This window comes from Aquarana catesbeiana, linkage group LG05 (assembly GCF_042186555.1).
Source record: "Aquarana catesbeiana isolate 2022-GZ linkage group LG05, ASM4218655v1, whole genome shotgun sequence".
NCBI classification, from domain to species: domain Eukaryota; kingdom Metazoa; phylum Chordata; class Amphibia; order Anura; family Ranidae; genus Aquarana; species Aquarana catesbeiana.
This window is the reverse complement of record NC_133328.1, coordinates 11456702-11469504: the sequence shown is the minus strand read 5'-3', so window position 1 is coordinate 11469504 and position 12803 is coordinate 11456702. Positions and strand designations below refer to the sequence as shown.

The 12803-nt window shown below is 46.9% G+C and overlaps 1 protein-coding gene across 1 annotated transcript in view; it reads right to left on the bottom strand.

Annotated features, from left to right (window-relative positions):
* Window positions 1–1218: 1218 nt before the first annotated feature.
* LOC141144075 (uncharacterized) overlaps window positions 1219–12803 on the bottom strand; it is a 96862-nt gene continuing 85277 nt past the window's right edge. Inside the window, exon 6 of the mRNA XM_073629437.1 lies at window positions 1219–2000. Coding sequence (XP_073485538.1) covers window positions 1838–2000 — 163 coding nt within the window. The 3' untranslated portion in view covers window positions 1219–1837. The remainder of the gene's footprint in view (window positions 2001–12803) is intronic.

Sequence of the window (12803 nt, the reverse complement as noted above, 5' to 3'; positions counted from 1 at the left end):
CATGGACTTAGCTGTGATATATGAAGCAGACACAGGCATTAATAAAACCAGACAGTGGTTTAAACCCTTCCACATTCCATCCACAACCGAAAATGAAGATTTAGCTTTAGATACTCTTGTTTAGGGGTCTATTTATACATTTTTTTTCACATGGGACTCAAAAATTTCACCCAGGAGTCAATGAGGTTCAGTTGGCAGTGGTGGCTCAGGCATTGTGGGTGCATGGCGCCGCCCTCCCTACCCCTGCCGCTGCCCCCCTATCCATGCACCCAACCTCTTTCAGGACACCGGACGCATGGACTTCTATGGCAGGGGTGGGAGGGGGTGTTTTTTTTTAAGCACCTGATTAGAGCCAGAGGATCTAATAGGCTTCAAAAAAGGGTGGGCTTGGGGCGCAGAGAGTGCGCCCTGATCCCACCCTGTTGTGTGACCATAGCGAATGACTTTTCACTATTTTTTACACCACAGTGCCTCCCTGACAATCAGGAGGCAGGTCAGTGAGACCTGTTGCCGACTGGCCAAAGCGCCAGGTGATCCTATTGGATGCCCAGAGCTTTGGGTGAAGAGGAGACACACAGGGGAGAAAGCTTGAGGAATGGACTCCTCCGCCGCCGCTGCTGCCCGCACTGAGACACAGGGGAAGAGGACCCAACAGCCCGGTAAGTGCCGGATCTCCCGTGGCGGGTGGAGTTGGTGGGGTTTGTTTTGCTCTCAGTCACCCGTGCCACACAGGGGGTTCTTTCGGTGTCGCGAGACCCGCGCCGCAGGGGGTGTAGGGGTACTGTCAGTGTGCCAGCGAGACCCGCGTGGGGGGGTGGTATGGGCAGTGCTGTCAGTCCTATCTATGATGATGATCTATATACCCTGATCTGTGATGATGATCTATATACCCTGATCCTGTGATTCTGGGGCTGTATACTCTGTCCTGTGATGCTGAGCTCTATAGTCCTGACACTATGGATAGAAGCAAGTGGAATACAGGGGACGGAGTGAGTGGATTCTATAAGGGGTGGGGCTTATGAGAAGTGAGAGGGGTCAAAAAAGAAGGGCGGGGTCTGGCGCCCCCCCATCCTAAAACTTCACCAGCCGCCACTGTCAGTTGGGGAAATATGTGAATCCTGGGTGAAAGTTGTGTGAATTTTGGGTGAAAAGATTTATAAATAGAGACCTAAGTTTCACTCACTTAAAATAAAAATATATAGACTGGTGTTTCTGAAGAGTTTCTTGAGTGAGTCAAGACTATAAAAGGTGTGGAAAACATCCTCCTCCAGTCAGATGGGAAAACATAGATGTGTCATATTTTTCTGGGGCCTTAAAGCAGAACTGCACTCTCTCAATCAACACTGACTATTTTTAATCCTTATGCTGCTAGCATTAGTAAATAGATAGGAAAGTATATCATATTAATTTGTTTTAAACTTTCTTTTTACATTTATTCAGTTACTTCCTAGTTTCCATGCCTTGGCAAATGATGTCATACATCCCAGGAGTCTTTGGGAGAGGAGGATGGGCTTTTTCAGCTAAGCAAGCCCTCCTGCCTGCATGGCTAAACTAACGGCTGATGGATTCCAGGAAGTAAATGCTGCATGAATCATCTGCTCTTACTCAAGATGGCCAAGGCCAGAAAAACTAGGCGGGGGGTTTCAAACTGATTACTCAACAAAATAAAGCAATGAAGACATGGATGGATGGGGGAGTTTGCTTTGAATATAAAAATGAATTAAATTGTGTTTTTGGTCATGCAGTGTAGTTCCACTTTAAGGACATGTTATTTCCTGGATATTAAATTTGATGATCAACTTCAGTATTCCTTCTGCCATGTTCCTCTGAGGTTTACCTAATAATAGTAGACCCGACTCATGGGGTCACCGTAGATCTCCAGCTCACAAATGGTCAGGAATTCACTGTGCCCCGGGATCACCACACTGACGTATTGACCCTCCATCCCATTACAGGAGAAAGTTGACGTAGGATCAGTATTTTGGGTGACCGTACCGCACCTGTGGAAGACAAATAAGGACCAACACAATGATACAGAAAATGGCACTTATTCACCTATAAGAGATTTACAAAATGGGTTCATAGTATACAAACGTCAATCTTTAAAAACTTCTTCAAATAACAATAAATGTGGCCAGAAATACATCTTTTTAGCCACAAGGCAGAGAATTGCTAAATCCTGGGGGCAATCTCTATCTTTTGGGTTTGCATTGCAGGCACTATGATCAATGAGATGCTTAGGGCTATTTTTAAAGATACTCATACAATGTATATCAAAGCGTGATCTCCTTGGGTGGGATATCATAGATCCATTGGATTTGACCATCTTGATATTGCCTTTTCTGCTTCTCTGTGTTCCCCCTAGTAGTAACCCCTCTTTTTCCTTCCATCCATACCTCCTCCTTTTCTTTAGTCTCTAGTTCTCCTTCTGCTTTTCTTGTTTCTCTCTTTTGCTTCCACATTCCCCTTTTTATGCTATAGCTTTTACATATTGTTTTTTTTGGGTTGTCTTCTGAGTCGGCCTATCTGTTAGGCGCCTTCTTTCTGTCTTCTTTGTTAAAGTGGATGTAAACCCGAATTTTTTTATTTTTTTTTATATCATACTGTGGAGTATAAGATTTCCTATCATTTGAGCCCATTCTTGCCACACAGAGTTAATTCATCTCTGAGCAATCCTCTTTTATTGTTCAGTGAGAAAAATATTGACAAACTGAGAAAAACTTTGTCAAATCCTCCCCCTTGCTGTGAGTGACAGCCTAAGATACAGGCATTATTTTTTAATTCCCTCCCCCACTTCAGCAGCTCTGCAAGGATTGGCTGTTCCACACCTCACCATGATTTGGCATGCTGAAGTCATGTGGTTACTTTCCTGTCTTTTCACTGGATGTTAGAGATCATAGCAGAAGTTCAGTGTTAGAAATACACAGGGGAGTGTAGAGGTGGGCAGGGAGTCTACTGACATCACGACTCCACCCACCGAGCTCCAGACAACAGACCCACCCACAGAATCTGCAGTTTTTCGGCTCTCATAACAGACAGAGGGGAGACATTTGACAGGTAAGGATACATGCAGGAGGCATGTATGTCCTTATAGATAAACCCCATGGCAGTAGTTTAGAATGGATGACATTGGGTTTACATCCACTTTAATGCTCATAAAAAGAAACAATAAAAATTTCGTAAGAGCAACTCTCAGAAATACTATCACTGAGGCTACTTTCAGACTGGGGCGTTGTGGGCGTCGGCGGTAAAGCGGTGCTATATTTAGCGCCGCTTTACTGTTGTTTTAGCAGCGCTATTCGGCCACTAGCGGGGCGGTTTTAACCCCCCGCTAGCGGCCGAAAGAGGGTTAAAACCGCTTGCTGCAGCGGTGCTTTGCCGGCGGGTTTGCGGCGCTGCCCCATTGTTTTCAATGGGAAGGGGCGTTTTAGGAGCGGTGAATACCTAAAGGGTGATATTTGGGGGGGTTTGGGATTGGAAGTTGGAAGGTGAAAGTCTATGAGCGGAGGAGTCTGTTAGTGGTGGGACGAAGAGGTAGTTGGGGTGAGGGGGAGGGGTCTGTCAGTGTGGGCTGGGGGTCTTTTGGGGGGGGGCAGTTGGTGGGGTTTGCATTGCAGTGCGGAGGAATAGCTCTATGGTTGTCCAGTTGCTGGCCACCAGGCCACTCCATGTCCCTGGAGGAACTGACTGCTCGGTCAGGAATGTCTGGGTCTGTTGTTTGTCCCAGTCCGAGCCTGCCAATGGTTCATAGATAATGTAGTCTTAACTATGGGCAGTACATGGAATTTTCTTTGCTTCCTTGTCACCTCCCACTGTTGGGAAGCAGTATGAGGAACAAGGGTGGGTACTGACAGGCAGCAAGAACAGTTCTAAATATAACCCCATACAAAGTTGGGATTGCTCTGATGTGCTTATATCAGTAGAGATGTGCTTGATGGAAAAATTTGTTTCATTTTGTTTCGTTAAGTTAATGATTTAGTTATGGCAAATTAATATTCGCTATTGTCTTCCTGATTCTCCTCCCGACCAATCAGGAAGCAGGTCCTGAGACCCGATTGGCCAAGGAGTCTTAGGACTCCCAGCCAATCGGGTCTCAGGGCCCACTTCCTGTTCGGCTGGGAGGAGAAGCAACAGCACGGAGCGAGGAGTAGCTGGAGCGAGGAGCAGCAGTCCCACCCTGGATCCTTGTCATCTGCCTCCTAAGGTAAGGAGGCCTCTTACCACTACCTTCCCGTCCGTCTCCTGGGGGGGGGGGTGATAGCCACGCCTTCCCGTTCATCTCCCATGGGAGGGGGGGGGAATTACTGCCTTCCGTCCATCTCCCCCCCCAAAAAATAGTGAGCACCAGCCGCCACTGCTTTTATACCTTCCTGTATTGCAATATTGTTCCATTTCATATGTAGTGCATTTTATTTAAATAATGAAACATTAAAAAAAAAAAATGGATCCAAATTATTTGGATCACTGTTACGTTATTTTGGATGCTTCCAACATTTCAATTAAACAAATGAATTCCATATTTAGTTTCCTTATAATTTATTTCAGATTTGTTGAAATTTCGTTGCTATTGTGATTCAGAGATTCATATACCTCCGAATCTCCGAATATGAAAATTTTGTCCGAATTTCGATTCGTAATGAAGTCTATACATCAGTGCGATAGATAAAAGAAACTACATAGGAGTGTTGAGGGGATCGGTTCCCTACTGTACCCACAGCAGACTCAGGTATTCGGGTTCTTGCACAAGAAAATGTTAGTTTATGCCTCTGAAAGATGAATTTAGCAGAAGATATCAGACCAAAGGAGAAGAAATCAGGATCAGTTAAGTCATAGCAGGCAGGGCCATCTTAATAGCATCATGGGTCCCTGGGCAAAGTAATGCTCTGGGGCCCCTACAATGGAGACAGCGCAGGTAAACAGACATCAAGTAGGTAGGAGGCAGACAAGCGGAGCTTCCCCTTTTGGGTGGAGCGCCGCATTAATTCTACATCCCAGATATCCCCCCAGCACTCAGACCCATCTACACCCCAGATATCCCCCCAACACTTTGACCCCTCTACACCCCAGATATCCCCCCAGCACTCTGACCCCTCTACACCCAATATCCCCCCAGCACTCGGACCCCTCTACACCCCAGATATCCCCCCAGCACTCTGACCCCTCTACACCCCAGATATCCCCCAGCACTCTGACCCCTCTACACCCCAGATACCCCCCCAACACTTTGACCCCTCTACACCCCAGATATCCCCCCAGCACTCTGACCCCTCTACACCCCAGATATCCCCCCAGCACTCTGACCCCTCTACACCCCAGATATCCCCCCAGCACTCTGACCCCTCTACACCCCAGATATCCCCCCAGCACTCGGACCCCTCTACACCCAATATCCCCCAGCACTCTGACCCCTCTACACCCCAGATATCCCCCCAGCACTCTGACCCCTCTACACCCCAGATATCCCCCCAGCAATCTGACCCCTCTACACCCCAGATATCCCCCCAGCACTCTGACCCCTCTACACCCCAGATATCCCCCCAGCACTCTGACCCCTCTACACCCCAGATATCCCCCCAGCACTCTGACCCCTCTACACCCCAGATATCCCCCAGCACTCTGACCCCTCTACACCCAGACACCCCCCAGGACTCTGACTCCTCTACACCCCAGATATCACCCAGCACTCTGACCCCTCTACACCCCAGATATCCCCCCAGCACTCTGACCCCTCTACACCCCAGCAGGGGCGGACTGACAACTCATGGGGCCCCCGGGCAATAGGAGATCCTGGGGCCCCCTGTCCCCACTCATGTGTTCCCACCCACACTCAAGCCACACCCACACAAATCCCCACCTACATTTTGCACTGCCCACACTACATGCGTTCGTCACAGAATTACATTAAAGAAAGTGCAACAACGGTACCTTTCCAAAATTAAAGTGATTGTAAAGGCTTGTTTTTTGTTTTTTTTTAAATAACAAACATATCATACTTACCTTCACTGTGCAGCTCGTTTCGCACAGAGTGGCCCCCGAACCTCGACATCTGGGGGTGGCTCTCGCGGCTCCTCCCCACATCAGATAAGTCCTAGGAAAAGCGCTCTCCCGGGGGAGGGGGGTTACCTTGCAGGTGGGCTCCCGTGTCCAGCATTTGCGTCTATAGACACATGTTTACATACATGTGCTCATCCTACATAAAGCTTTTCATATAGAGCATGTGCGGGGATCATGGGGGTGCTTTATATTTTTTTTTTAATTATTTTTATTAACTTTATATAATTTTCACTGATCACCAATGTAAGGAACATTCTTCCCACTGACCACCAATGTAAGGAGCATTCTTCTCACTGATCACCAATGTAAGGGACATTCTTCTCACTGATCACCAATGTAAGGAACATTCTTCTCACTGATCACCAATGTAAGGAACATTCTTCTCACTGATCACCAATGTAAGGAACATTCTTCTCACTGATCACCAATGTAAGGAACATTCTTCTCACTGACCACCAATGTAAGGAACATTCTTCCCACTGACCACCAATGTAAGGGACATTCTTCTCACTGATCACCAATGTAAGGAACATTCTTCCCACTGACCACCAATGTAAGGAGTATTCTTCTCACTGATCACCAATGTAAGGAACATTCTTCTCACTGATCACCAATGTAAGGAACATTCTTCTCACTGATCACCAATGTAAGGAACATTCTTCTCACTGATCACCAATGTAAGGAACATTCTTCTCACTGATCACCAATGTAAGGAACATTCTTCTCACTGATCACCAATGTAAGGGACATTCTTCTCACTGATCACCAATGTAAGGAACATTCTTCTCACTGATCATCAATGTAAGGAACATTCTTCCCACTGATCACCAATGTAAGGAACATTCTTCTCACTGACCACCAATGTAAGGAACATTCTTCTCACTGACCACCAATGTAAGGAACATTCTTCTCACTGACCACCAATGTAAGGAACATTCTTCCCACTGACCACCAATGTAAGGAACATTCTTCCCACTGACCACCAATGTAAGGAACATTCTTCTCACTGACCACCAATGTAAGGAACATTCTTCTCACTGACCACCAATGTAAGGAACATTCTTCTCACTGACCACCAATGTAAGAAACATTCTTATCACTGACCATCAATGAAAGGAACATTCTTCTCACTGACCACCAATGTAAGGAACATTCTTCTCACTGACCACCAATGTAAGGAACATTCTTCCCACTGACCACCAATGTAAGGAACATTCTTCTCACTTACCACCAATGTAAGGAACATTCTTCCCAATTTTTCTTTATTAAAAGTCTTGCAATCAATAAGCATAAAATCACTATATATAATATACACATATTTACATAAATGAAAATAAATATAGCAAATCTGCTCTCAAACAAAAAATGACTTTACAGCAAAAACAAAACTCATCATGAACATGTCATTATTGGGGATAATCTCACTACAACTCACACCAATACACCAGACATCTAAACTGTGAGGTCAAGAAACAAACCCGTACCCATTATGCATGCAGCCCTTCTTCAAAAAGAAGCTACTAACCAACAAAAGCTAAGGGAGTGAAACAAAAAAAAAAAAAAAAAAAAAAAAAAAAAAGGAAGAGCACCTCACCCAGAGATGGGCAGTTCACCAAAGGCAGGTCTGATATTCCTCCACGCCCTTTTCCAGACCGCCCGAGGCTCCCTGCCCCTCTCAAGACCCCGAATTTTCCCAACCTCACCAGGAATATCGTGCACCACCACCTCAACAGAGAGGACTTTTTTCCGCAGGGTAATCTGGCACCGTGCATTCCATGTGAAGTAACGAACAACTATACTAACTAAAAACAGTGTATCCAAATCAAAATCCCAGCAAGTCGGGAATGCCCCGTACACCCACTCCGCATAACTCATGCGATAGAAAAAGGGGATGCCTAGAGCCCTCCCCACCCTTTTATACACCTCTATGTTAAAGGGACACTGCAGCAAAAAGTGGTCCATAGACTCCACTTTACCAACACACTCCGCTCTAGGACAATCCCGATCATCCACAGGGCGATGCTTCAAGTTCCCTCTGACATAGAGCCTTCCATGGAAAACGAGCCAGGCTTGATCCCTAAACTTCGAGAGGATTCTTTCTAAATTGATTAAACGCAACCCCTCCCTCATTACAGAGCCTGGGCAATCCCTTAAGGCCAGTGACACACTGAAAGCAGAGCTCAAAATCCTCTTCTCCAGAAGCTTCCTGGGGAGGGACTTGATATCCTCCACTGTCACCTGCCACTGCGGAAGTATTTTCAGACACGGGGCAACATAAGCCGGGAGCTTGCCATGTCGGACTCTCAGACTTTTCACTGGCCCGCCATCTTCCCAGCATCGCAGAAAAGGCCTAAAACAAGATTGAAAAATGCCCACCCATCCCGGCGGGTTCTCTGCTAGCATGTTACCAAGATTGTACTTTAAAAGGAGCAGAGAAAAGAAAACTATTAGGTTGACCATTCCTAGGCCACCCTCCCGCCTAGACAGGTAAGTTACATTGCGTTTGATCAGGTTCAGCCTACTTCCCCATAACAGTTGGAAAAAACAGCTGTACACCCTTGCATAGAGAGATGCTGGCAAGATACAGACGAAGCTGACATATAAAAAGATTGGGACCAGGTACATTTTGATCAAGTCGACCCTCTCCCTCAAGGAAAGCTTCCATTTCTTCCAGCTTGCTACTTTGGCATTGGCACACACCAACCTGCTTTCCCAATTTCGATGACCATAGTCACCAGGACCAAATTTGATGCCCAACACTTTAATTTCCTGCTGGGCTCTGAGAAGGCATCCGGAAGTTCGAAACTTTCACCCTCCTCACCCATCCAGAAAACTTCACTCTTTTCATGGTTGACTTTAGAACCAGAAGCCTCCGTGTACTGCTCTATCATAGAGACCACCTCCTGAGCCTCCTCTGTCCCAGAGACAATAACAGACACATCATCGGCATAGGCCACGACCTTCAGAGGCGGCACACCAGCAATGCCCAAAGGCACCCCGCACAAAGATCCACTCTCTAGCCTTCTTATGAAGGGGTTGATTGCGAATACATATAACAGGGGGCTCAGAGGACATCCCTGGCGCACACCAGAGCCAACCTCAAAAGGCCTTCCAACCCAACCATTAACCAGTGGGAAGCTCTCAGCCCCTCTATATGTCTTCAGCCAATCTATAAACTTCCCCTGCAGGCCGTATCTACCAAGTAGCAAATACAGGTATTCGTGATTGACTCTATAAAAAGCCTTCGCCTGATCCAATGCATGCAAGTACTTTCTCCATCCAGCAGCCCTGCATCGTTCCAAAGCCTCCCGGACAGCTAAAACCGCTGAAAAGGTACTTCTACCTTGGACCGAGCAGTGCTGATGACTGGACAACAAATCGCCTGCTACTGACGACAAGCGCCAAAAAAGAATCTTCGCCAGGATCTTTCTATCAACATTGAGAAGACTGATGGGGAGCCAGTTCTCAATCATTGAGGGGTCTTTACCTTTTGACAGAAGAATCACAGCGGATTGCCTCATGGAGGGAGGGAGCAAACCCTCTTCTAGACAGCTGTTATAAACCTCTGCTAAAAAGGGAGCCAGAATGGACTTAAAACACTTGTAGAATTCAGCGGTCAACCCATCTGGCCCAGGCGATTTTTTGGTAGCCAGCTTCTCTATAGCATGAACTACCTCATCCACTGAAATTGGTTCTGTCAAATCCATCAAAGGCAACGTACCATTTCCCAATCCTGGAGTAGAATCCAGAAAGCTTTCCATCCTGTCCCGACAAAGGTCCTTTCTTACCAGAAGGTCTGCGTAATATGACCTGAAGATCTCCAGGATCCCTGATCTGGACTTCACCAGGGAACCCGTACTATCCCTCAGGCCTATGACCGTCTTAACTGCTATGCCTTGCTTACAGTTCTGGTAAGGATCAGGCGAGTGATATTTTCCATAATCCCTCTCCAGAACCAAGGAGGCATGCCGGTCGTATTGACACTTCCTAAGAAGAAACTTCACCTCAGAGATCTCCCCTGGATCTCCTCTATACGAAACAAGACGATCAAGCTTCCTCCGCAAATGCTGGTAGGCAATGTACATACCAAGCTGCTTCTTCTTACTTATGGCCTTGAAAAGTCCAATTGTCCTTTGTTTCACAAGCTCCCACCACTCTGACTTACTGCTGCAAAAGTCCAGAATAGAAACCTGTGCCTGAAAAAAATCCTCAAAGGATTGTCTTACCTCTACATCTTCCAGGAGAGCCGAATTCAGTTTCCAGGTACCCCTTCCCCTGGGTGGAGTGTCCGAGGCATTCAGAGTCACAGACAGCATACAGTGGTCAGAGAACTCCACCACCCTCAACTCAGGAGCCGAGAAAGCAGAGTTCTCCTTTAAAAAAAAACCTATCTATCCTACTCTGACTATTCCCTCTCTGAAATGTGAATCCCGTGCTGCCAGGGCAGTGCTTAATATGCGCATCTACCAGGCCTGCTTGTCTCACCATATCTCTAAGAAAAACGCTATCATAACCCAGCCTGTCTATGGAGCCTCTCCTGTCTTCAGGCCTAATTATGGTGTTAAAATCATCTCCAAAGACAACCTGCTGAGACGTAAAAAGGAAGGGCTTGATCTCTGTGAGGAGGCATTTCCTGCCCCATTTTGACTGCGGTCCATAGATATTGATTAGGCACAGGTCCTGCCCCCTAACAGAGACGTCTAAGACCATGCATCTCCCCATTTCTACCTCAATTACCCGCTGGCACGTTACCATATCGGTTTTTAAAAGGACCGCAACTCCGCTGCAGGGCTCAGCCGCAAGAGACCAAAAGGAGGGACCGCATCTCCACTCCCTTTTTGCTAGATGGACATCGGCCAAAGTATTGAGCCAGGTCTCTTGCAAAAATAAAATCTCGGCATCAAACTCGCTGAGCAAAAATAAGGCAATATCACGAGCTCTTGCAGATTTAATGCTGGCGACATTAATGGTCGCCACCTTTATCGGAGTGGGAACTGCCATCAGGATGATTGGGGTAGTCGTTTCTTAACCTTTGCCACACTCTCATCACCAGAAACAGCTCTCTTCAGACTACGTGACTCCCCCTCATCCATGGATGATAAAGAGAAAGATATATCAGACATATCATCACCTGACAAAACTGAAAAACTATTACCAAGAGGAACCCCTCCTGGGTCCGACCCTGACGAAGAAATTACCACTTTACTTGTCTTCCTCTTCTTCTTTTTCTTCCTCCTAAACTTCTCCCACCCCTCATCATCCGAATCCCCCTCAACAGAGGGTGAGACATGGGATATGGACACCCTTCTATCAGCCCCACCCCCACCCAGCACCCCCACATTCCCCTGACCACATTTGTGCTGCTGAGGGACAGGGACTGGAGGCCGAGAGGGAAGATCCGCCAAACCTGCCCCCCCAGCAGCTTCTGCCAGTCTGGAGGATCTACGTACAATAGGATTAGGGACCACCACATGGGGGACAGATTCAGGGACCACATTACTAGGTGAAACAGAATCCGAAACAACAGATGTAACAGACATAAGAGGGACAGACTCAGGGACCACATTACAGGGGGAAACAGAATCTGAAACAACAGATGTAACAGAAACAGGAGGGGCAATAGTTTTAGCGGCCTCATCCTCCTTATCAAGTCTCTGCAACTCAGCCTCCAATCCTGGCAAGTTATGTAATGCCTCCGGGCACTGGCTATAAGGATGACCGAGCTTTTGGCACAAATTGCACCGAATTTCAGTACAATCCTTAGCCAAATGGTCCAGATCCTGGCATAGTGAGCATTTCTTACGGGTACAAGTAGATGCAAAATGGCCTTTGTCTCCACATTTATTACAGACCTTAGGCTGACCCTGGTAAAAAATGGTCAGCCTATCCCTCCCCAGAAAAGCTGAACAGGGAAGGTGTTGAACTACATTGCCCAGCACCCCCAATTTTAGTGACACTGTCCAGGCCCCTGTCCATATTCCATGCTCATCAAGGACCTTCCGCAGTGGAGCGAGGACCTCACCATATCGGCGTAGCCATACTATCAAATCAGCCTCTGGTATGGATTCGTTGCGCACCAAGATCGTCACCAACTTTATCAGAGGCTGCCTGGAAATCACCTTTGGCACCAAACCACTCCACTGCGGAAGGCCCTTGCACCTCCTATATCGCTCCCAAAATAAATCCAGACCCTCAGGCTTTACAAAGGACAAATCAAATTCATAACTCCCCACTGGGCAAATCAAAGCAAATATATCCAATGCTTTAAACCCCATTTCTAAAACCAACTCAGCCACCCTCCCCCTTACTGGTGGGGTCCCCTCCCCCTCCCACTTCAACTGAACCACATTCCTCCTCCTGTACCCACCAACCATCCCACCACCAAGCCTCCCCAAATTGTGACCACTAATATTTACAAAATTCCCTCCACCCTCCTTGGTGCGACTCCCCAGAATAGACACATAACTGCCCACATTTCTCCTAGCAGAAGAAACATTTGTGTGTTTTGAACCGTCTGACACATTTCTAGCAGATATCGATTGTACAGATTTGGTCTGAACAATCGATGAGTCTTTCCTCTGCTGAGCAGGGAGAGCAATGTCATTTTTATTTTTCCCAGCAGTATTAACCCCTTCACCACCACCCACCACATTCATTGTTTTATCATTACTGTCATTCTTAATACTTGCTGGTATATTCACAGTTCCTGTAGTCTTCCCAACAGTGTCAGTTCCCACTGCTGTGCTGGT